This window comes from Entelurus aequoreus, linkage group LG05 (genome assembly GCF_033978785.1).
Source record: "Entelurus aequoreus isolate RoL-2023_Sb linkage group LG05, RoL_Eaeq_v1.1, whole genome shotgun sequence".
Classification (NCBI taxonomy): domain Eukaryota; kingdom Metazoa; phylum Chordata; class Actinopteri; order Syngnathiformes; family Syngnathidae; genus Entelurus; species Entelurus aequoreus.
Window position 1 is genome coordinate 70315156 of NC_084735.1, and position 27616 is coordinate 70342771.

General features: G+C 35.1%; 1 protein-coding gene across 1 annotated transcript in view; it reads right to left on the reverse strand.

The window, feature by feature from the left end:
• Positions 1–8065: 8065 nt before the first annotated feature.
• Positions 8066–27616, reverse strand: part of LOC133650958 (glutaredoxin domain-containing cysteine-rich protein 2) — a 35532-nt gene continuing 15981 nt past the window's right edge. The window contains exons 5-6 of the mRNA XM_062048772.1: positions 20889–21092; positions 8066–16199 (exon numbers count right to left, since the gene is read on the reverse strand). Of these exons, the coding sequence (XP_061904756.1) occupies positions 15972–16199; positions 20889–21092 (432 nt within the window). The 3' untranslated portion in view covers positions 8066–15971. The remainder of the gene's footprint in view (positions 16200–20888; positions 21093–27616) is intronic.

The following is a 27616-nucleotide window of genomic DNA, read 5'->3' on the forward strand; positions in this document are numbered from 1 at the left end:
TTAATGCCACACAGGAAAGAGTCAAGCTCCTCAATGTAAGTGTGATGATAACCATAGAACCAGACGTTTAACTTGACACAACACAATAGAGTCAGGCTGCTTGGTGCAATATTGGCCATACAATTAGATACATACACAAATTAATCGTACCAAGCAGATGTTAATAAATGTAGATAAATACACACATAAATATATGTAATAATTCTAGCAATACTTCTAAAACCCCACCAGGTGACATAATGCCTCTGCTTACACATCCCTATGCCTTCTACTATGCCTTTAATGTATACACTTTCTAGCGTGTAACGTTGTTACAACTGTCTTTTCTCATTGCTGATGGGGCACGTCGCCCTCTGAGGTCACCCCCAGTATTACAGCCAGCTGTGGCACAATTAATCCCTCATTAGTGTCGGCAATAATGACTCTCACACCACCTTGCTTGCAGTCTTTTTCTCTCGGTCTGTCTCGCTAAAACCCCCCCACCCCTCTACATCATCACCACCGCCGCCACCAGTGACACCCCGCTGGCAGGAAGCGCTCGTATTTCCCCGAAATAGAGAAAACAAACAACAATTAGCTTCCTGTTGACACAGTAAATGAAAGACTCGTATGCAAATTAGTCCTCGCTAAATGGGGACTTTTACTGGAGGTGCGCCTTTAAGCAGCTATACCTTTTAAATTGTTGACATACAACAACACGAACTTTGCTATGGCATTTATGAATCCATTGACAGAATTACACTGGGCACTGAAACAGGGGTACAGACCATTTAGCATTCCGCAAACAAAAAATAAATAAAAAGGAATAAAATAATGTAAATCTACTCACCCCTTGATGACTGCTAGGCTCTTAACTCTGGGTTTCTGCAGGTATCAGCTAATTCAATGTAATGCTTTTTAATGCAATTTAAAAAGCATTAGATTAACTTGCTTTGAAATCATAAGACAAGCAGATATGTATGGATATTTATTCTTATAATTTGACCACAGTTAAATTATGAATACATAATTTAACTGTGTTCAAATTATGTATTCATAAGATACAATAATGCCGATGGAAAGTAAACCTTTTAAACACATTAAACATATTATTCATTACTGTAGTATTAATTGGAAGGTCGATAACTTAATTATCCTAAATAGAAAAAATTTTTATAATAAATAAAATTGACTTTTACCAATTGTTAGCAAAAATTGCATTTCAGTAAATATTAAACAGAAAAACTGAGTTGGGTGGTTTGTTTTGTTGTCTTTTTTGTTGCCAATTACAATCGTATGAATTTTTTAATTTGTGTGGCATTAATTTTTATGCTTTTGGATGCCATTCAAGGCTTTAATTTTTGCAAAATCCATTTAATGACTTTTAATGCAGTTTAATGACCTGGAGAAACCCTGTGACTGTTAAGTTAAAGTTAAAGTTAAAGTACCAATCATACAAGTATAAGCAATACAACTAAAATAAAGTCAAAAGGCATGTTATGTCAATTAGAGACTGTAAATCAGGGGTGTCAGAATCATTGGGGGCCACATCGCCGTTATGGCCGCTTGTAACAGTGGCTATATTGTATATGAATATAAATGTATAACCGCTTCATGATGTTATTACACAATTGCCTATGCATTTGATTTTTTTTATATGTACAAATTGAATGATAGCGTGCTTTGAAATTATTAGACAAGCAGATATTTATGGGGATTTATTCTTATTTTAACAAAAAAAAATTTGGAATACATAATATTATAATTTGTTTGTTCCATGATCATATAATATTAAAGTTAAAAGAATGCAGTCCAGGCAATTTGTCTTTCATAATTGAAGGAGAAAATACATTTCGTTAGAAAGATTAAGTGCTTTTTGATGCACGTTATTTCAGGGACCATATTAAATGATGTAGCGGGCCAGATCTGGCCCCCGGGCCTTGGGTTTGAGACCCGTGCTGTAAATTGTCCCTAGGCAGGGACGTGAGTGTGAAAATGTGTCTTTATGTGATGTGTCCTGTGATTGGCTGGCGACCAGTTTAGGGTGTACCCTGCATCTCATCTAAAGTCAATTGAGATGCTTATCTGTGGCCCTATCGAGGCTAAGTGCTGTAAAAAATTAATGAAATAGTTTAAGAAAAAAAGTTGGCTGTATATGTTCCTAAGAGGCACGTCCACTGCAGTGGCCATTTGTGTTCTGCATAACAGACAATAGAAATATAGTTCAAAAGCAAATATATTTTCCTGTGTTTAGTACTACTTCCTGTCCTGGTGCTCTTGTTTTGTCACTATTTCCTGTTTGGTCAACTTGCACCAATTTAACACCTACACATTTAAAAATGTATCAGAGAACTGCTATATGCTGCTTGGACAAACAACTTGTTAGCATTGCTGCACACATTGTACATACACTAACATGTTCTCACACGCCCTCATGTGTTTGAATACTACTTTCTTAAGCGAGTCAAGCATATAAGATGGCGCTAGCTACCTGCCAAAGTAGAGTTTTACCTTGCTCGTTAAAGTGTGCGCTTTCAGGTGCAGCATTGATAAACTGTAGTACTGTTGTGGAAAGCCAGCTCCCTTTGACAGTGCAAAACATTGCCCTGTGTTGACTGTCTTCTTAAGTTTAAAATGATCTAGGGCGGTAACGATTAATCGTATAATTGGATTAATCGATTACAAAAAGCTTTGATTTACAGTACAGGCCAAAAGTTTGGACACATCTTCTCCTCATTCAATGCGTTTTCTTTATTTTCATGACTATTTACAATGTAGATTGTCACTGAAGGCATCAAAAGTATGAATGAACACATGTGGAGTTATGTACTTAACAAAAAAAAGGTGAAATAACTAAAAAAAAACCTGTTTTATATTCTAGTTTCTTCAAAATAGCCAACCTTCGCTCTGATTACTGCTTTGCACACTCTTGGCATTCTCTCGATGAGCTAACTCATTCAAGACTGTTGGAAAACCATTTCAGGTGACTACCTCTTGAAGCTCATCGAGAGAATGCCAAGAGAGTGTAAAGTAGTAATCAGAGCAAAGGGTGGCTATTTTGAAGAACATTTTTTTCAACTATTTCACACTTTTTTGTTAAGTACATAACTCCACATGTGTTCATTCATAGTTGTGATGCCTTTTGATTGATTGATTGATTTATTGAGACTTTTATTAGTAGGTTGCACAGTGAAGTACATATTCCGTACAATTGACCACTAAATGGTAACACCCGAATAAGTTTTTCAACTTGTTTAAGTCGGGTTCCACTTAAATTGATTCATGATACAGATATATACTATCATATATACTATCATCATAATACAGTCATCACATAAGATAATCACATTGAATTATTTACATTATTTACAATCAGGGGTGTGGAGGGGGGGGGAGGATATGGACATCAAGTAGTGGACATAGAGAGAGAGAGAGAGAGAGAGAGAGAGAGAGAGAGAGAGAGAGAGAGAGAGAGAGATCAGAAGGCATAAGAAAAAGAAAAAGTATCTGCATTTGATTGTTTACATTTGATTATTAGCAATCCGGGGAGGGTGTTAGTTTAGGGTTGTAGCTGCCTGGAGGTGAACTTTTATTGCGGTTTTGAAGGAGGATAGAGATGCCCTTTCTTTTATACCTGTTGGGAGCGCATTCCACATTGATGTGGCATAGAAAGAGAATGAGTTAAGACCTTTGTTAGTTCGGAATCTGGGTTTAACGTGGTTGGTGGAGCACCCCCTGGTGTTGTGGTTATGGCGGTCATTTACGTTAAGGACAGTGACAATGTACAATGTAAATAGTCATGAAAATTTAAAAAAATGCATTGACTGAGAAGGTGTGTCCAAAATGTTGGCCTGTACTGTATATTCTGTTGCTTCGATTAATCAGTTTATAAACTGATAAAAATGTATCAAACTGAACTTTAAATACGCGCATGGCCACTGCAATACAGCGCACATGAGTTAATACACACATGTTAAAAGTGCAATTTCAATGTTGATGATTGTGTTTATTAGGGAAAATAAAGAATAACGGTTATGGCAGGCAGAAAAAATATTATTTTAACTATTTCCCTAAAAATACACATTGAGGCGTTACAGTGTGTTATATCCGGTTGTATAAATATTTGAAAAGATTAATCGATTACAAAAATAATCGATAGCTGCAGTCCTAAAATGATCCCAAACTTTGGACAGCTTCCATCCTTTCTTTTTGGCCATTTCCTCTCCACTGCTTGCTATACCACACATATCACGGCACCCACCCACTGCGTGCGGTCCCGATTTTATAAATTTGTATTAGTTACACTGATTAAACAATTAATCGAAGCAACAGAATATAAATCGAAGCTTTTAACTAAGCGATTAGTCGTCGCAGGTCCATTAACATCACAAGCTATGATTGAGTTTGTGGCCAATAAACTTACATTAAAAATTTGTGTTTTCAATGCAGGTAAATTCGCAAAGGAGAAGTACAATTCAGGAACCCAAACTTATTCCATAAATTACATGGAGTGGATTTTTGATTGCGTGAAAGTAAATCGAAAACAGCTGAGATGGAGGATTGGCATGTTCTAGGAGGAATGGAAGTGTGGCTGATCTCACGTGTGACTTTCTGCTCCTGCTACATTTTGAAGATATACGGTCAACGCAAACGCTGACTTTGATTAATCGTCTCTGTTTGAAGGCGTTAAAAAACGCCATTTCAGCATCATCATCGTCATCAGCAGCAAGAGCTATCCCCCGGCTCAGAGCGGCTGCTATCTGCTTAGGGAGCAGATGGGCGTAGAATAGAAGATTGCGTGGCTGAATTGTTTGTGAGGAAAGTCAAAATAGAACACGTTCCGATCTGACACGTACCTTGGGAACAACGCTAGACGATTTTTGGGTAAGATGCTGGCAAAGAACCGCAGATAATTCTGATGCATTTTTTTTCCCCTGAGGATATAATGTTTTTTAATGTGTTACCTCAACCCGAGAAGTGGTAATAGAAGTAGCAGAATGAAACCTAATTAAATCCATTACCTCGATTAGAAATTAACCCTCAAGAAGTCCACCTCGTATTTATGTAACTAGGGCGGGAGGCACTATTTTTTAAAAGTAAAGCACTTTGTGCTACATTCTATATGTATAAAAAGTGCTAAACAAATAGTTTGATTTGATTTGATTAAAACACACGCATTTGCAACTACTGCCAAAAAATGTCAGCTTTCCAAAAACTGCAGTAAAAATACCATATACTGTTCTGTATTAATATTTTTGTAATAATGAGTTACCTCTACCCGAGAAGTGGCAATAGAAGTAGCAGAATAAAACCTAATTAAATCCATTACCTCGATTAGAAATTAACCCTCAAGAAGTCCACCTCGTATTTATGTAACTAGGGCGGGAGGCACTATTTTTTAAAAGTAAAGCACCTTGTGCTACATTCTATATGTATAAAAAGTGCTAAGCAAATAGTTTGATTTGATTTGATTAAAACTCACACATTTGCAGCTACTGCCAAAAAATGTCAGCTTTCCAAAAACTGTAGTAAAAATACCATATACAGTTCTGTATTAAAATGTTTCCCACTTTAAAGAAGTCAATCTTAGTTCCAACATTTAGTTTTTTTCACCCTATAAGTATGTTTCACATTGATTGTTAACCTACTGTAATATTACTTGTCGAAATGTATCTTCTAAGAAAAATGACAGGACAGAACACCAAGCGATATCAAACAAAACATAGCATAAGACAATGGGTTTTTTTTTTAATAAAACACAAATTAAAACAATTTTTTTCAGCCCTATCTATTGTAGCTTAATTATTGGCAGCAAAATTTACTTTCATGTTGTTTTTTTTACTATTCCTTAAATTGTCACCTGAGGTCCAACTGACAAAAAATGTCAGGTTTCTAAAAAAAAAACTGCTGAAAATATATTTAATCAAATTTAATTTTCCAGTTGAAACAAGTTAGTCTTTTAAAACTACTTCCACCTAAAATATGCCTCAAATACTAATCATAATAATAACCATTTAAAGACCAGTGTGTTTACAAGTTACCATGCATTGTTGTTGTAGGTTCTTAAGATTAAAAAAAAAAAATTCACACTTGAGGTCTCAAAGACCAAAATTGTCAGTTTCCCAAAAACTGCTGCAAATATATTAGTTATTTTTTTCCACTTGAAAGAAGTCAACCTTTTAAAACTACTTCACCTGCAATACACCTCAAATACTATGTATATTAAAAGGGATATGATTATTTTGAAGGCCAGTATGTTCACATACGTTACTATACACTATGCATATGCAAAAAAAAACACTTGAAAGACTAAAAAGTATAAGTATCAATGATTGTCACACACACACTAGGTGTGGCGAAATTATTCTCTGCATTTGACCCATCACCCTTGATCACCCCCTGGGAGGTGAGGGGAGCAGTGAGCAGCAGCAGTGAGCAGCAGCTGTGGCCGCGCCCGGGAATCATTTTTGGTGATTTAACCCCCAATTCCAACCCTTGATGCTGAGTGCCAAGCAGGGAGGGAATGGGTCCCATTTTTATAGTCTTTGGTATGACTCGGCCGGGGTTTGAACTCACAACCTACCGTTCTCGGGGCGGACACTCTAACAAAGTGTCACCTTCCCAAAAATGCACTAAAAACCAGTACCACCATAATGACCAACATTAAAATGCAGTAGCGTAGTAGGCCTCAGTATTCATTAAAAACAAGGCAGAGGTTTTATTTAACAAGTATATTTGATATTTTTGGCCACTGTAACATTACACACAGTTTGAACAGTAACACTGTGTTTGAATACAGGAAAAAAAACACTGTACTTTAATCAAGTGATTATTTGGCGTACCACGAGTGGTACAGGTACCACAGTTTGAAAATCCCTGCTTTATATTACATATCAAATATTGTTAATATTCATGGATTTTTAACCATTTTTAGCCAGTATGTCTACATTTCAACACAAACAAACAGTAAAAGAAAGTAAAATACAATTTTCTGTATGCTTTGAATAGGAAAAGTAGCGCCATCAGGTGGAAAGATATGTAAAATACATACCGGTAATTAAAAGCCAGTAGCTTAGGAAAAAAAATGCACAAAGTAATAAACATGGGATCCAAAAGGGTATTTTTGTTTTCATCTGGGCCTTTTTTGCCATTAAGATCAAATGTGTCGAGTTTTGTGTTGCTTTGCCATTTAAGGAAGAAAGATGATTGAACTGAAAATTATATTTTTTTACTTATATTCATTTGACACAAACCTGAATGTTTTTACATAGTTCAAATAAGGTAGCCTCCCCTCAGTTCAAATATTTACTTGTTCAAGGTACAGTAATTGCCGTCAGATTTAATGTCGACAGATTTTCTGGCAAGGTGAGCAGATGGTTGGTGACAGATGCAGCAGAGAACATTAAGATTTGTGAACATTAAATGACATCAGTTTAATTAGATGTAAATCAATACAAATGTTCAATCATAGCGTTACTGAAATACTTTTGACTTGGTTTTTTTTCAAACAAATGTGTAAAACAACGTGGGTAACAGGAGCCAAAACTGGTCCCAGGTCAGTATTTATGGAGTGGTTGAGTAAAATACTGTAAGCTATTGTATTGATCATCAAGCAGAGAACACCATTTCTTGGCAAATGGCTTATCGATTCATAGTCTGTCGTCATAAGTCAACGTCTGTTGTGTTTTTATCATTCACTAAAAGAGTAAAGTCCAATATAAATCATAAACTGGACATATGGAGTTGAAAAGTGGTATTTCTTCTGTGTTGAATGGGTATTTTATGGATGAAATGACAAAAACATATTGTGTGATATATAATAACAGTAAGTTCAATGCCAAAAACTATTCATACACTAATGTTATAGTGGATTACAATGTCCTTTTTTTTTTTTAAACACATGTTTCCAGAATACTATAGAAAGGTGAAATATTGTTTTTCTTCAAACATTGTCAGATAAAATTAGGGGCATTAATAATATTTCACTATGTATTAAAAAATACATGATATTATTCCAGCTTAATTATAGCAATGTTGATACGGTTGTTTTGGTCGTGCCCCCAGGATGCAGCGACAGCAGGCAAAGTGCAGGTAAAATTTATTTAATAACAAAAAAAAATAGGAACATTTGGAAAGTGCACAAAAAGGCTAAACAATCACAAAAAGCATCGGGAAAGCAATGCAACATGGCGGTACAAAGCACAATGAGTCAACCCTGTCAAGAGGACAGCACATACTGTAAAATGCATCCTGATTGGCAACCACAAACAGGTGTGTCCTGATTGCTAATCAGAGACAGGTGAGGGAGCCAGCACTAAGACAGGAGAACTTGTGGCAAAAAAGGACGCAAACAGGAAATAAAAACAAAAATAACAGCGCTGGGCAGGAAATAAAATAAAATAATAATTGTCATGAGCGATCATGACAAATGTAACAAATAAAAATATAAAAATGTACCTCAAAATGTGGGATGAGAATTAAATAGTTTTGGTTTTTACATGTGTTAAAATATAGGGTTGACGTCGATATACAACATAAATCATATTTATTTGGCCGATGATAGCGATTTTCATTCTATTGTTAGCCCGTGATTAGGGATGTGAAGGTATGAAAATGTTTTATCACGGTTATTGTGACCAAAATTATCATTGGTTATCATTATTATTGAGGTATTTTCAAAAACTACTTCTACTGAAATCTTTTAACCAAGTTTTATTAAAATAACCACAAACAACACATTTAAAAATTAATGTATGTACCTCAAGTAGAAGATTTAATGTGCGTAAGAAATCAACACAAGCATTATAAACAAAGTAATATATCAGAAACAAAATAACAACATAAATAAATAAAAATAAATGTGAAAATTGTGCAAGATGGCAAGTTTTGGACATAAGACGTAACTGCACTTTTTGTCTATTTAGATAAAAATAGTGTCCATGTATGAAATCTAGTATATACATAGTTATGGCCAAAATAATCAAGATTATTTTAATCATTACTGAAATCACGATTATTAATCACGATTATTGATTATGTTAGGTAAAACAGAGTTGAGGTGGGGTGTGAACGTGACGCCATCATGTTATGTGAAAGTCTAATAAAAAGGCTATCGTTATCCATATATTTAAAGATAAATATTTTTGGTTTTGTTCAATAATATTATCAACGTGTCAGCTTGTTCTCATTACATAACCCCTTTATCTCTAGTTTTACTTTTTGATTTATATGTACATGTGCATGCTGTATCAGGACAGTTACATTCAGAGTTTGAACATATATGTGTCGTATAAGAATTAACTATACACCATGAAACATTAACAAAACGCTATGTCACATGAATGGTTTTTAAAGTAACAATGTTGTGAAATGAAAAAAAAACACAAGTAATGCCAAAAAACATGGTGTTTATTTTTTTATATCAATATAAAACACAAAGCAGTTTGGTTAATGAAGATAACGTCTAATAAACAAGCTTTGTTCTTCAACAACAACCATGTGGTTCAGCGCAACAGTTTGCCCAACAAAAATAAACAGGAGTGATACCTCTCACATCTAATACACAATCTGTGTGTCTCACTGACAACACACCCTGCGTTTAATTCGAGGAGATGACAAAACATTTAGCTAGTATTGATGTTATTGGAACACTGACAAAGTCAGCATTAAAATAAAGGACGGGTGACCATCCAGTAAACCAACTAAAGACTTTATAAACAAGTTGTGGCAACTCTCACGACACATCGCCTGCTGCATGGTAATTCGGGACAAATGCATCTGTCTCCAATACTGTCTACACTTGTCATCATTTAATAACAGCAGTGAAGTGAAACAAAGCAATTTGGCACCGTTTACTCTGAGGGAACATCTCCAGAGCAAAGTCTGTGTATTTGCCGCCATTTTTGTCAAACTTAACGGCGCTAGTGTGCATGCGTTGCTTCCGTTGCCAGGAAGTAACCGGTGTAAACCTAAAAAAAATTATTTTTTTTCGGTAAATAAAAATTTGAATGGTATAACTAACCGTCTGGAATTTTACCGCAGTTTATCATTATACCGTTTACATCCCTAACTGTGATAATGCATGTTGACACATTCTAGCTGTGTACCGCAAATTTGATAGCGACAAGCGAACAACTGAGCTAACTCTATTTCTTACAAATGACTTTATCACTTGAGGACTAGAAGAAGTGGAATAGCTAATCATGCTAAACTACACACAGTTAGAGGATACAAAAAGCCAAGCTAAGCTTGAGCTCCTGAACGTAAACACGGGTGGGCGATTGATACAAATATCGACAGTACCAATCAAGTATAGATAGTATCAGCATATGGGCAATACTACAGTGATTAGATCTGTATTTTTTAGTATTATTAAACTTCATTTTGTTATGGTTTACAAACTCAGGAAATAGGTCCTTGACACAGGGGGGCTTTAAGGGAAAAAATCTTAATCTTAATTTAATTCAGAGGCATTAGTAGATTGTGCTTCTGTTTAGTTATTTTGTTCTATTGACTTCATTTGCATAAAAAATTGTATGTTACGAAAAGGCAGTAAGGAAATAATTTAATTGATATTGTTACGCTGAGCTAAACCTAGTGTTTGCATCAAACACGACTACCTTTACCCTAAGGAAAATACAAGATTAATTACTTGAAGAAAAACATTTGTAGTGTCATTTATGTGTTAATATTTACTTCTTTGCTATAACTTTTCATATCATATTTGTTCATATAGTATTTGTACATAGCTGATGCTGTTCTGTGGTTGTTGTTGTTGTGGATGTTATTGTTGTGTGAATGCTCTAAAGCAGTGGTCCCCAACCACCGGTCCGGGGACCGGTACCGGTCTGTGACACATTTGCTACCGGGCCGCAGAGAAACATTAAATTATTTATAAACGACTGCATTTTCGCCTGTCCCACTGGACACAAAAATATGCTTGTTTATAGATGTACAATAAAACTCCTGATAGGAAGTTGCCTTTTGTTATATTAATTATAACTTTTTGACATGATACAATGCACATTAATGAATATAGAAAATATAAATGTGATCTCATTGCAAAGAAACAGGCCCAGGGCTCCCACTAATTCAGCGTTAAAGTGAGTTGTATTTTTCATGCACTTATTTTTTGCTTTATTTATCTGGCACAAGTGGAAAGCTGGTCCATGAAAATAATGTCTATATTAAACCGGACCATGGTGCAAAGAAGGTTGGGGGCCACTGCTCTAAAGCATTCACACATATGGTTTTCTACACCAAAATTAATCTATTGTACAAGTACTTCTTCAACTTCTTCTTCTTCTCCAGATTTTGGTGCGCTCTACTTTCCAAATTTTTCATCCGATTCAAACCGTTCCAGCTTCAATCTGTTCAGCCTATTTGGGAATTGCGGGCTTTCTCTTGACAAATTCACAAAATTCCCAGATTTCCAGAATTCCAGGTTTTCCGGGACATTTTTCCCATTCAAAATAAATTGGCCATTTTTCAAACTTCCACCCTTTCCACATTTTTCAACGGAATCAAAACATTCTACCTTCAACACATTCCACCATCCTGGAAATTCAAACTAATTTTTTTTTCAAGTTCAAAAAAATTCGAGGATTTTCCAGAATTCCTAGTTTACCAAAGCCCTATTACCACCCTTTTTTCTGGCGACTACTCCTTCCACATTTTTCAACGCATTTCAACCGTTCCACCGTCAAAACATTCCTCTTAATCAGGACAAAAAACAAAGTTGTTTTATGAACTGGAAAATTCCCGGTTTTCCCGAAATTCCGTAAAACCATTTCTCAATTCAACATGTTGCTACTTCAACATTTCTCGACCGATTTGAAAAATTCCAACACCGGCCATTTCAACTTATTCAGACCATACAAGTTTTTTACCATTTTCTAAAAAAATTGCCGCTTTGGCCAAATTTTGGGGAAATTCAATGGGACATTCTTTAAAGTTCCACAATGCCAGCATTTTTCATCTGATTCAAACTGTTCCAACTTCAAAATATTCAGCCTGTTTGGGAATTGTGTGCTCTGCTTCACCAATTCTAATAAAAATTCCAGGATTTCAGTTCAACTTCAGCATTGGAGCATTCACACCCAATTTCTTCGGGAATTGCTGCATCTACTTGTGTTTGTTGTCTCTCTGTCTTATCCCCCTTTTGTCCCCGCAATCTCCCCCTGTCTTTTTTTTCTTCTTCCTTTTTTTATATAAATTCATTTAATTAAGTCAAATACAAATAAGGCAACAAGAGAAGTATCTCACACTTATCTTTTGTAAAGTAAATCTGTACAGCAAACATGGGCATCTATATCAACAATATGATTTGTCTGAATAGCTGGACAGTACAAAAAAGAAAAGAAAAGAAAACCAACATGAGGAAAATGTGGCTTCCCTAAGAAACATAGCAATGGATGTACACTCAAGAAATGTTCCATGTGACAATGTCTTAAAATTAAGTGACCATTTGAGGGTTAGAGACAAGATGGCTGCCAAGCAGGTAACAATATGAGAGTATGAGGATCAAACTTACCAGTGGAAGCAGTTGTTAGCATTCATGCTGAAATTTAACCAAGTTGGCTGTTGAAATACATAATGTGTTGTATATTAAATAGTTTGCTGCTCCAAGACGCTTTACTTTCTGTCCAAACTAATAGGTGCGTCTCAATTAATTGCTTCCCTCCACTTCCTGTTTCTGTTTTTTGACTTCCTGGTTCATCTTCTTAATTTTTTTATAGCTTAAAAAAATATATATTTGTTTCAATCAGAAAAGGCCCATTTGTGTTTTTGTTTGTTTATTTTTTAAGTGAAATTAAGTACAGTAAGAGGTAAAAAATAAACTTTCATTTGAATTCAAAACACATTTTGTGAAAAGTATTAAATAATTGGCAATAATCGGACAATTAACATGAGTGAAATAAGTCATAGTAAACTATTAATAAACATTGTATATTTTTATAATTTGTAGTATTATTTTCATAGCAGTAGCAGTAGTAGTATAAAGAACCTCCTAATCTATTTACAATATGTAATTGTGTTCTTTCTTTTAGCTTTTTCATACCGAAAAAGGTGACACCTTATTAAAAAAAACTTAGTTCCCTGCAACTCATTACTTTCTACATGCAATAGATTGAACAGTCCATTTAATTCGAAAATATTATTTATAACAAATGTATGTTTAATCTATTATATGTATCTATATTATTTGCTTTATTTTTTTTAATTTTGAAGTTGTTGAAAGTGAAATAAAGGTAGATGCAAATCAAATACTGTAGAATTTAATATTTTGTACTCACACAGCAAAGTTGCTGTTTTTTCAAAACAAACCAGCTTATTGTTTTAATGAAATTAATAATGATGATAAAAAGTCTCGATTTAGTCAACTTATTTTCTAATTGTTTGTATTTTTTAATATTCATATTATTAAACTTGAAATATAACATAATTCCCTGCAGCCCATTACTTCCCCCATGCAACAATTTTGTGAAAGTATAAAATTTGTAATATTATATTCATAGCAGTAGTGCTAGTAGTATACATGACTACCCCAGCTTCATTTCTATTTACAGTATGTAATTTAGTTATTAATTTTAGCTTTAACAAACAGGTTATGAAAATGACACCTTGTTCCACAGTATCAAACACTAGAACTGGGGCTAGTACTGGCCCGCCACATCATTTAATGTGGCCCGCCACTTCATTTAAAGTGGCCTGGCCAAAACCTGGAAATAATGGGTCAATAAAATATATCATGTTTCAAACTAAATGTATTTTTGTTCTTGCCATTTTAACAGAATAAATGATCAACAGAAATCGCATGTCTTTATGAACTTTTACATGATCTGATCATGCAACACAATAATTTGTATGACATTTTCTTGTGAAAATAAAAATAAATACTTAAAAATCTGCTTGTCACCTTGACTTATGATTTTAAAGCAAGTTATCCATCAATTTGAGTGTTAAAGAATATATAATTGTGTATATGATTATGTAATGTAATAAATATGATTGTGTAATATCATGATGTGATTATACATTTATGTTCATATATATTCACTGTTACAAGCGGCCCTGTGAAGGCAGCCATAACTGTGAGGCGGCTCTTAATGAAAACAAGTTTGACACCCCTGCCTTAGTCCTTTCAATTTAAAAAAATGTTTTGATAATTTAAGTGTTTTTAATAAAGTATTTTATCATTTAAAATTAAACAAAGTAGTTTTTAAGTTGTTGGAAGTGAAATAAAGTTATAGGCAAAGCAAATACTGCAGAATAGAAAATCTGGGTTATTTCTTTCAAAACAAACAAGCTCAGTTGGCAATGACTTGGGATGTATTTGACTAAAAACAAAACAATAAAAAAAAGACAAATTAGTCAACTTATTTTAAAGGCCTACTGAAATTAAATTGTTTTATTTAAACGGGGATAGCAGATTCATTCTATGTGTCATACTTGATCATTTTGCGGTATTGCCATATTTTTGCTGAAAGGATTTAGTATAGAACAACAACGATAAAGTACGCAACTTTTGGTGTCTGATAAAAAAAAGCCTTGCCCCTACCGGAAGTAGCGTGACGTAGGCAGTTGTTCGCCTCCTCATATTTTCCTATTGTTTTCAATGCAGCTAGAGCGATTCGGACCGAGAAAGAGACGATTACCCCATTAATTTGAGCGAGGATGAAAGATTTGTGGATGAGGAACGTTAGCGTGACAGACTAGAATGCAGTGCAAGACATATCTTTTTTCGCTCTGACCGTAACTTAGGTACAAGCTGGCTCATTGGATTCCACACTCTCTCCTTTTTCTATTGCGGATCACGGATTTGTATTTCAAACCACCTCGGATACTATATCCTCTTGAAAATGAGAGTCGAGAACGCGAAATGGACATTCACAGTGACTTTTATCTCCACGACAATACATCGGCGGAGCTCTTTAGCTACTGAGCTAACGTGATAGCATCTGGCTCAAATGCAGATAGAAACAAAATAAATAAATCCCTGACTGGAAGGATAGACAGAAGATCAACAATACTATTAAACCATGAACAGGTAACTACACGGTTAATAATTCTCTGCCTGGCAAAGCTTAACAATGCTGTTGCTAACGACGCCATTGAAGCTAACTTAGCAACCGGACCTCACAGAGCTATGATAAAAACATTAGCGCTCCACCTACGCCAGCCAGCCCTCATCTGCTCATCAACACCCGTGCTCACCTGCGTTCCAGCGATCGACGGCGCGACGAAGGACTTCACCCTATCACAGATGTCTGCTATCCAAGTAAGTCCTCTTTGTTGTGTTGCTACAGCCAGCCGCTAAAACACCGATCCCACCTACAACTTTCTTCTTTGCAATCTCCATTGTTCATTAAACAAATTGCAAAATATTCACCAACACAGATGTCCAGGATACTATGGAATTATGAGATGAAAACAGAGCTATTTTGTATTGTTTTCAATGGGGTATCGATACTTCTGTTTCACTGGCTACGTCACACGCATACGTCATCATCCAAAGACGTTTTCAACCGGAAGTTTACTTTATAAGTTAACCCGGCCGTATTGGCATGTGTTGCAATGTTAAGATTTCATCATTGATATATAAACTATCAGACTGCGTGGTCGGTAGTAGTGGGTTTCAGTAGGCCTTTAAAATTATTTGTACTTATTTTTAGTATTTTACTATACATATTATTACATTTGAAAAATAACCATATTTCCTGCAGCTCGTTCCATCCTCCATGTGACATATTGTGTGTCGTTACAAATACATCATGTTCTGGTGCAGACAGATAAGAATTGCCGGATTAAACCAGTGAATAGGATCCTTGTCCGTGAGGTAAAAATACAATTGTTAAATGTTTGCATCATTTTAATTAAAGGCAGCAAATTAAAATGGGGATTATGTTCGCCGCGTGTATTTTCCACCTGCTGCATAATTCCCATATTCAACCATGGCCTCTATGTGTGTGCCTTTAAACGACCACTGGCTTTCATTGGATCGGTGGCCAAACACGACCGGTCGCCTTGGCGTTGTCCAAACATGCCGACTTTGCGCGGCATGACTGGCACCTCTCCAGGCCGTGAGGGTAGCAGGCCTGGCAGCGCAGCTCGCTGATGGACTCGTTGAAGCGGTTGGCCAGCATGGACAGCTTGCTGCCGTGACACAGCGAACACGGGGCGAGGCCCGAGCCGCCGCAATGCTGGCATCTGGCCGCTTCCTGGAGAACAAACACACGGGGGAGCACTTTTGGTAAAGAAAAGTGCCATAATTGGAAGAAGAAGAAGAAGTAGTACAGTCAGACATAAACAAGATTTTGTTTGTCGCCCTATTTACTATAAGTAATCACGTAAAAAGACTACATTAACAACTACAATTTAATCAGATATACAGTACAGGCCAAAAGTTTGGACACACCTTCTCCTCATTCAATGCATTTTCTTTATTTTTATGACTATTTACATTGTAGATTGTCACTGAAGGCATCAAAACTATGAATGAACACATGTGGAGTTATGTACTTAACAAAAAAAGGTGAAATAACTGAAAACATGTTTTGTATTCTAGTTTCTTCAAAATAGCCACCCTTTGCACACTCGTGGCATTCTCTCGATGAGCTGTGAAGTGAAAACCATTTGAGGTGACTACCTCTTGAAGCTCATCGATAGAATGCCAAGAGTGTGCAAAGCAGTAATCAGAGCAAAGGGTGGCTATTTTGAAGAAACTAGAAACATGTTTTGAGTTATTTCACCTTTTTTTTTGTTAAGTACATAACTCCACATGTGTTCATTCATAGTTTTGATGTCGTCAGTGACAATCTACAATGTAAATAGTCATGAAAATAAAGAACACACATTGAATGAGAAGGTGTGTCCAAATGTTTGGCCTGTACTGTATTCAATAGTCGTAGCTTATATTCAAGATAATGTCCAAAGTTATAAAATAAAAAAATAAAATGAGTTCTTAGGTCAAAAGGGAAATAAAAGTGTGAGGTATCGTGAAGCCAATTCAAAACTGCTTTATGCCACGTCAACATTAATTGGAAAAGTAAACAAAAGACAATAAATGGGGATAAATATTAATAATACAATGTTCTTCAGACATTATATGCTTAGGGAAAAGATTCTTCTATGATAAAAACTTTATAATGCGGCCCGTTTTGTAAATACAGCTGTAAATCTGTCACTATGACAGCAATTATCGCTACGGGCTTTTGAATGGACGAGGTCGTAACGCTTGTAAACTGAACTAAAAATATTACAATAGGCCACGGCTGAATAAAAGTTTTGCCGACACAAAATATGATTGCATCCATGAGACGATTGAGTGTGGCCACAAAACAACGGCACAGAGTGTTTATGCCAGGGGCCGGCCCTAAGTGCAGTAGGTATGACACCAACCCCAAAAACCTCCCTCCCCCATTTACACTCATTTACACCCATTCACACAAAAGTGTTGCTTCTTTCTGTTATTAATATTCTGGTTCCTACAATATATACCAATACAGTCTGCAAGGGATACATACAGTCCGTAAGCACACATGATTGTGCGTGCTGCTGATCCACTAATAGTACTAACCTTTAACAGTTAATTTTACTCATTTTCATTCATTACTAGTTTCTATGTAACTGTTTTCATATTGTTTTACTTTCTTTTGTATTCAAGAAAATGTTTTTTCACTTAAATGCTCCATCTCTCTTCCATCTCGAGACGCGTGATTCGTGAAGAGTTGAGGGGACGTCAGTTGCTAAGAGTGGTCGCCATCCATAAATCAGCCATAAATCATAACAGAATATACTGGAAGTCCCATTTAGATAACTCTTACATTACTGTACAACTATCTCTGATTCACTTAATTGGCCAAAAGCATCATATAAATACTCCTTACTTTGACAGAGCAGGCACTAAAACAAAAACTATGAACAGACGACAAAGACACCGCAATGATTGACAGCACGTAGTATGTGTCACCATCTTCCATGACAGTTTTGGACTTGTGTTTGTTTTCCTTTGCTTGGTGTTATTTCTGGTTCAACGGCTCTTGTTTTCTTGTTTCCACATTGTTGCCTACCTCACCGGTCCCTGATTGGCAATCAAGAAACAAGAGTCCCTGGTTTCCAGTCAGGATGATTTATATACCGTCCAGATCATCGTGTAGTGGCTACGCTACTGAGACGGGTGTTTTTTTGCTATCACAACAAGTGTAGTGTCTTGTGCACTCCCTAGCTGCACTAGTTTTTTGTGCTAATAAATAAACGTTTTATCTGCACGCCACGTTCTGCCTCTGCATATTGGGGTAACTTTGCAAAACAATGCTGGCAGCTGTTATTTGCGCCGGCATCAGGTTTTTACAGCTAGAGAGACCAGTCGGTCTCCATTAGGAATGCGGTTGTAAACCAAAGAAAAGAACATGTCGGTTCTGGTCCCATTGCTGCGATGGTGGTGTTCCCACCATGCGGAAAGGAAAGGATGCGTGCAGGTAAGAGTCTTTAAATCCAGCAAGGCAAAATACAAACAGCGTTGTGCTGCTCGGAAGCGCACGGGAAACTCAAAACAAACGTGACCAAGCAAAAGTTAGCACAAGGCTAGCATGGGAAAGCTATTTTAGCATAGCATGAAACAAACGCAACTTGTCGCCTCGATCGAACCTTGATCCAGCAAAGACTGGCTGGGTGAAACGGGTATAAGAAAGGGGAGTGATTGGAGGCAGAAGCGGGCGTGGAAACCGGTGTGTCGAGATCAGTGCACCTAGCAACAAGAAAGGAGCATTGAGAACGGAACACGAACCATAGGGAGAATCATTACAAAGAAAAACAAGAAAGTCATGACAGAAAAACTAAAAAAAAAAGAAAGCTAATGTTTCACCCTGGTTAAATTGGTGCCCTTCGCAGAATTAATTTGGAGGAACCCGCCTGCCATTAAATTCTCTCACAGTTTTCATTTGTGTGAAACGAATGTTATTAATTTTTAATTGTCTTTATTTTAGTCTTTATTTTATTTTTGTAAATTTTATTTATTTATATACTTTATACAACTGATGCCGTTTTAAGAGGTATGTCCAGATTGAACCTATTGATGAATTACCATGAATTGATTAACGTGGACCCCGACTTAAACAAGTTGAAAAACTTATTCGGGTGTTACCATTTAGTGGTCAATTGTACGGAATACACTGCAAAAACTGAAATCTAAGTAAGATTAAATATCTCAAATAAGGGTGATATTTGCTTATTTTCTGTCTGATAACATAATTCTTCTCACTAAGCAGATTTTATGTTAGAGCGTTTTACTTGTTTTAAGTGTTTTGGTCCTAAATTATCTCAGTAAGATATTACAGGTGGTTGCTGAGATTTTATGACCTATATTGAGTAAAACATGCTTGAAACTAGAATATCAACTGTTGCAAAGCTGTGTCATCAACACTCACAAGTATAAAACTACTTTTTTAAAGTAATAATTTCTTACTTCAAGCATGAAAAAAAAAAATTGTGATTTTGACACAAATGTGTCTCATAATTAAAACAGATGACAGCCAGATGGACTTTGCTGTTTTATTTTCAATGAAACAGGAGAAAATATGTACTCATATAGTAGTACAGTTGGCACAGTACAGAAATATTTAAACATTTCACATGTGACATTTCAAACAATTTTGAACAGAAATAGTTCATGCACTTTCAGATAAATTCTTCAAAATTACAATTAAAAAAAATTTGGCCGGGGGCCGGGCTGTATATATGCGCACTAATTGACTGAAAGAGCACGCACTTTGCGCGATGATGTCATGTTATCGATGGAAAAATGCATTTTTAGACCATATGATTTGCCTGAGCGGCTAGGAGACCCCGAGAGTAACAAGCGGTTGCCTTGTTGCCTTTCCATTAAGAACAATAAATTAGTTTTTAGTATAAGTTTGCTGGTTTCAAGAAATGTAATGCCGGGCGCACATCATTATGTCAAGATAAAGGCACTAGCATTTACTTAATTTAAGAAAAATTTTCAACATATTGAGCAAAAAGGTCTCTTTTTTTTCTACCAAGAATAGTGCACTTGTTATTAGTGAGAATATACTTATTTTAAGGTATTTTGGGGTTCATTGAGGTTAGCTAATTTTACTTGTTTTGGAAAGTTTTGAAAAGCCACATTTTCTTGTTCTATTGGCAGATAATGTTGCTTAGTTCAAATAAAATACCCCTAATTTTCGTATTTATTTTTCTTGTTTTTGAACACTGACTTTTTGCAGTGTATGTACTGTACTGTGCAATCTACTAATAAAAGTTTCAATCAATCAATCAATGATTTCAGAGTGACCCAAAAAGGAAATAATGGTGTACTTTTTTCAAATGTATTTCTGCCGAATCAGCTATAAATTCCTGTTTCCAGCAGTTTTACCACCGCGACAGAAGGCCACTGTATAGCACGCCACATATTTTCCGACTTGCCCAGAGGCTCGACGATGCCTCTGCATAATTTATGTCACCATAAGCAGCCCGTGTAGTTCACATTGTCTTCCTAAAAAAAAAAAATATATATATATATATATATATATATATATACAGTATATCTGCAAACACTGTGCCGTGTGCTCTGAACACAAAAGAAGATTAACTACCGGACTTGTGTGCAGGCGAGACAAAGAAGAGAGAGGGAAGGGATTGCCAATTTGTAGAGAAAAAAAATAATTTTTTTTTTGCACTTGTGAGTGGGAGGGGAGTGCTGCAAAAAACATTGCAAGGGATGTGAGGGTGAGAGAATAAGCAGCCCTGTGTGAGCAGTTTGACATTATGGGATGTAACGCGGTGTGTAATCTCTTTAGAGGGAACATGATTGAGAGAGCGGTCAAGAAAAGAACACGCTACTAAATTCTGCTAGCACCCTGCTGAGAATACTCGTGGGCAAGGATCGTTACCTCCACCTGTTTCTGCTCCCCTTCCTGTGTACTAAGAGCTTTAGGTCGCCTCCTGCTCACGCGCTCACGAGCCTGTGTGTAGCCCTCCGAGACCACTGGGGGCGCCGTGTAGTGGCGCACCATTTCAGCCTGCTTCGTTGGTGCTCGTATAACGCGCAGGTTGCTGGTGTAGATGATGATCTTTCCGAAGTCCAACACCGACGACTGAAGGGGGAGAACAGAATACAGGGAGAAATTATATGTTTTTGTATTTAATGCAGAGCTATGTGGCGTGGCTTGCCTATTGCCGTCGTCCAATGGGAACTCACGTGGCGCCATGTTGGTTTGTGATAAGCACAAAGGAACATATTTTTAATTTTAATTAGCAAAAATCTGCAGGGCAAACATGGTTTTGGTTACACTTTTGATGTATATTTATTGTATTTAAATATATTATATCTATTATACCAGGGGTCACCAACGCGGTGCCCGCGGGCACCAGGTCGCCCGTAAGGACCAGATGAGTCGCCTGCGGGCCTGTTCTAAAAAAATAGATACATTTTTTTTTAAATTTAAAAAAATAAAAATTTTTTTTTTTTTTTTTTTTTTTTTAATTAAATCTACATAGAAAAATCACAAGATACACTTTGAATCAGTGCATCAACCCAAACAACCTCCCCCATGCACACTCATCCACACCCACTCACACAAAAGGGGTTATTTCTTTCTGCTACCAATATTCTGGTTCCCACAACATAGACAACACATCTGCAAGGGACACAGTCCCTGAAGCACACATGATTGCATAGGCTGCTGGTCCACTAACATTTTCATTAATTACTATTTTTTATGTAATTATTTTTATATTGTTTTACTTTCTTTTTTATCCAAGAAAATGTTTTTTATTTATTTATCTTATTTTATTTTATTTTTTAAAAAAGGGCCTTATCTTCAACAGACCAGGTTGTCAATGAAATTAGATTTGTTTAAAGGGTTTTTTAAACCAGGCCCAGTCCAGATAATGTCCAAGTCGGACTCAGCAACACACACCTTCATTCATGTACACAGAAAAAAATTAGGGAACACAACAGATTGCATATAATTTATAAACAAAATTACATTTTCAAAATAAGCATTTATGTACAGTCCAGATTATGTCCAGGTCACTCAAATTAGGGAACACAACAACAGATATCATATAATCTATAAACATAATTATACTTTCAAAATAAGCCTTTGAGGACTTCTCATCTTTTTTTTAAATGTTTTTTGGCATCATTATCGTTTTCAACCATGTAACTTTCTAAAGTTAGAAAATACTGAATAAATGTTTTAAAGAAAGTAATACTAAGTAAATATCTGTTTTTGGCCTTAAAAATAAACATTTTACCGAGTACTATAATTAAATTGACTAAATCATGATTGTCAATGAACTCTCCTAAAATAACAGAAACCACATTAAGCTTCATAAACAAACCAATCCTTAAACACATTTTTTCAACTTCCACCCAAAACAAAGACACAATATGACAATACCAAAACAAATGCAGGGTGGATTCAGGCTCCTGACAACAAAATCGGCAATCATCTGACTCTGTCATATTCCATAATTTTAACATTTTCCCTGTGGGTAAGAAGTTATAAATGATTTTAATTTGAAAATAACGATTTTGCACATCGATAGTGGTTTTATATATTAGTTTGAATATGGCATCCCATGGCAACGGGCAGTCAAAAAAGTCCTCCCATTTTCCATTTGTGTTGTATGAGGCAGCCTTCAAAGATTTCTTTATTAAATAAAAATTATATATTTTTCTATTTATTTTAGTTCCTTTTTGCCAACTAGAATTTCTTATTAGAGGTTTACAAACTAATAATTTAGTAGTTCCATAATTAATTATTTGTTTCCATCTTTTCCCAATTACTCCAGTTAGTTGATAAAATGAAAAGCTTGAGCAAGCATCACCATACATAGCTCTAAATTCATCATACTTCATAATTTTACCATTCTTATTGATAATATCATTGACAAAAATGATTCCTCTTTCAAACATATTTTTCCAAAAGAAAGGCTTTCCATCTATTACAATATTAGAGTTCATCCATATTAACTGCTGCAAAATATCGTCTTTTTTCTGGCACATAAAATGGAAAACACCACTATGAGTGGATTGTTTCCTTTATGAACCCCGCCATGTTTCACAGCAGAATCTCTGGGAGGGGATCACTTGTAAAAAAGGATACAATTTCTTTTGATACAGTACATGTTTTTTGTCCATGTTTTTTGTCAATGTTTGAATACATCTTTGGAACAATTGATGCTTTTAAAGACAGACACATAGCTTCAAGGTTGAGAAGTTTCAGGCCCCCATATTCATACTCTTTGTACAAAACCTTTCTTTTAATCTTTTCTGGTTTGCCGTTCCAGACAAAATCGAAGACCCTCCGCTCATAAATCTTAAAAAAGTTTTGTGATGGAGCTGGTAATGACAAAAACAAATAAATAAATTGAGGAATAATTAACGAGTTGGCAATAGACATTTTACCATACAAGGTTAGGGATTTCCCTTTCCATAATTGCATAATTTTGTCCAGCTTTCTTAGTCGATTATCATAATTTACTGAGCCTAGATCTTCCAGATTTTCTGGGACAACAACACCAAGTATGTTAACTGGTCCATCTGTCCACAAAACAGGCACTTTGCATTCCATTCGAAAGGACGTTCCCTTTAGATTTCCGATCCTTAACATTTTACATTTATCATAATTAAGCTTAAGGCCAGATTGCTGTAAAAATATGTCCAAAAGATTAAGAAGGTTCCGCAAACAATGAGGAAAAATCTTATCTTTGTGAATCAGCCTTTTCTGACATGAACTTCATCAAGAACAAACACAGAACACGCCTCACTGATGCACATCTGCAAGACTCACTCAGAGTTGCAGTGTCAAGTTACACACCAGAGTACAACACACTAGTTAACAGCATGCAATGCCAGGCTTCCCACTAACTGACAAAGAAACAGATAACAGATTTGGTGTCCAGTTCAAAGTGTGACATGATTTAAAAATTTGAGAGTTTACTTTTGTATTTCACATGAGTTATTATTTGTACAAACATGGTGCAAAGTAATTCATGATTTGTTAAAAAATGTTAGTGGCTAGCTAGTTAAAATGGGATATTGTGATTTCACAAGACTGTCTTAGAAGTGATCATTTGAAAATGTTCAATTTGAAAAATGTGCACTTAGAGAAAATATAAAAATAAAGTGTTGCATATTGATATTTATCTGTTTCTATATATATTTATTGTGAGAAATCATTAAGATGATCAGTGTTTCCACAAAGATAAATATCATTAATTATTAATAATAACAGAGTTAAAGGTAAATTGAGCAAATTGGCTACTTCTGGCAATTTATTTAAGTGGTTATCAAACTGGTAGCCCTTCGCATTAATCAGTACCCAAGAAGTAGCCCTTGGTTTCAAAAAGGTTGGTGACCCCTGTATTATACTATGGTTACAGTTTTAATTTAATTTGCCGCTTTGTTCGCGACAGACAAAAATTCAGTAGATAGCCATAATAAAAAACAAGAAAAAATATTCTAAAATAGATTAAAATGGATGATCATAAGTGAGAAATATGCAATATAAAATCAAAAAATTTACAGTTATCAAATAATAATGGGTATGGTTTTAATTTATTAAATTGAATGAATTTATTAAAATGAAGAGATAGGCTCCAGGACCCCCCGCGACTCCGAAAGGGACAAGCGGTAGGAAATGGATGGATGAATTACCATTTTAAATATTTAATTTATATTGTGAATAAAAATGTATATTTATTTCAATGTTATATTTCTAAAAAATATACATTTAAAAATATATATTGTAGTTTTTTTATTTTAATTAATTGTAATGTAAATATAACTATATTAAAAAATGTTAATAGTAGTTACAATTAAAATATTTAAAATTTAATCCTGGTTAATTAATATTATTATTCAAATTATATATGTTAAATTTTATAATAGTTGTATCATTATTTTGGATATAATAATGTAAAATATAAATATTTATGATAATAAAAGAAAAGTTGTTTTTTCCGATGAAAAAATAACCTGGAGATACATGCTTTTTTTACAAACATATTTTGAATAATTGATGTAAATTAAAAATGTGATTTATACAATTAAGTAATTGTATAAAAAGTGATTTTGTTTTTTGAAAAACTTTTTTTTCAATTCAATTTATTATTATATTGTAAGTTCAAGGTAATAAACTTGATGTATACCATACCATACCATACCAACTTTATTTATAAAGCCCTTTAAAAACAACCACAGTTGAAAAACAAAGGGCTGTACACCACAAAGAAATAAAGGCAAAGGACAGACTAAAAAATAAAATTTAAAACAGAAGTAAAATACACATTAAAAAAGCAAATACAAAATTACCCTAAGAACAATTTTGTTAGATAAAAAGCAGTTAAAAAAGTTAAAAGTTAAAAACAGTTTAAAGTCTCATGCTGGGTTAAAAGCCAGTGAATAATATATATATATATAATAATTTGTATAATGTAAATCATTTATGATTTCACAAAAACTATTTGTAATTTAACATGATCCATTTGTTATATTTTTATTGTAACTTTAGATACAAAAACATTATCTACGAACATTATATTAGTAATGTATCACATTTATTTAAGGATTTAGTTTAATGAAAATGTTAATTGAAATAATTCAGCTATTAACAAATATTTATAAAATGTATCAAACTAATTCCACATGTAATAACAGAAGCAAATAAATATATAATAAATGTATTATACGAAAACCTAATTTACGAACATTATTTTAGTAATGTATTAAATTTATTTAATGATTTTGTGTAATGAAAATATTTAAATAATTAACAAATATATACAATTCATCAAATTAATTCCACAAATAAATATATAATAAATGGATACAGATAAATTTGTTTGTTTCATTTTATTAATTGTTGTTTCATAATTACCTAATTAGCCGGGATGAATCACAATGTTTGTGAAGCGGTGTTCAAATATAGTTCCTTGCGTTACACAGAAACTTTGCATTAAGAGGTTTGGAGGGGCTAGTAGGTCAGGCGGGCATCAGCAGACTCCGAAAACAACACCTTTTTTTTGACTTATCGCTAACATTTATTTCATTTGTATCTACCATGGTGCAGATAAACGCAGCAATATACATTTTTCTTTCCAAACATGGAGAAATGGCAATCAGATAAGGAGCATATTGTGCTCAGCAGGAATGTGAGTCTGTGAACTCTGAACGGCCTCCACAAGAAAACACCATCCTTAAATCCACATTGCTGTCCTTCGCTGATAAAGGCGATAACTTTCTGTGGGGAGTCTGAGACAGAGCGTGGCTTTGCGTGAGGGAATGAGGTTGACACTAAGCCAGCGGGCGACGTGGTTGACCTCCGTCTAATGAAGCCGCTGTCATGGAAGTGTCCATGTCCTGTCACATGGGCAATTTCCTGCTTGTTTGCCTGTTAATTGTTTGCAGCCAAAAGTACTTTTTAATACTTTTTGCATTTCTCTTTGAAGTCTTATTCATAGCCTTCTTCTGTGAGCTTCTTTAAGAAACCCGACAGCAGATAATGTTGTTATTGTGTTGTGTCTGTTTTAGGCAAGTCTATGTGGGACTAAAAAATACAACTTTATACCAAGGGACTATTATGATTCCTTCCATATTCTCCACATATACAGTGCATCCGGAAAGTATTCACGGCGATTCAGTTTTTCCACATGTTATGTTACAGCCTTATTCCTAAATGGAATATTTCCATTTGTGTCCTAAAATTCTACAGACAATACCACATAAAGACAATGCAAAAATGTATTTGTAAATTGTTTAAATTTTGCAAGTTAAAAGCCTCAAGTCTTTTTGAATACAATGTGATTGTTTTAGTTTTCATTTTGAATACATTTGCACATTTAAAAAAAAACACAATTTCTAACATTGTCATTATGGGGTATTGTCTGTAGACATTTGAGGACAAAATGAATTTATTCCAATTTGAAATAAGGCTGTAACATAACAAAACGCGGAAAAAGTGAAGCGCTGTCAATACTCAACGGATGCACACACACACATGCACTAACACACACACACATACATGTATACATTATATATGTTTATATATATGTATAGTGTGTCATGCACTGACTGTGACAATACCGACACACCAACAGTTGTTGTTATATTATCCTAAGCGGGCCAACTATAAATGCAATTTTGTAAATGAAATAAGCTGCTGTTCTAAATGTGTCCACTGGATGGGGCAATAGCAATTGAATCGTAAACATCACACTGTTTATGTCACGGCGGGTGGTCGCAGCTTACTGCGGGGTCGTTCCTCCCAGATGAAGACGGACAACTCCGGACGACAGCGTGAGGTAGGGGATGATTTATTGCTCATAAATCATACAAACAGACAAAAACAAAACTAAAAGGGATGTGTGCCAATTGCACGGGAAGCTAAGGTAACCACTTAGCACAGGAATCATAGAAGCTAAGGTAACCACTTAGCACAGGAATCATAGAAGCTAAGGTAACCACTTAGCACAGGGATCATAGAAGCTAAGGTAACCACTTCGCACAGGAATCATAGAAGCTAAGGTAACCACTTAGCACAGGAATCATAGAAGCTAAGGTAACCACTTAGCACAGGAATAATAGAAGCTAAGGTAACCACTTCGCACA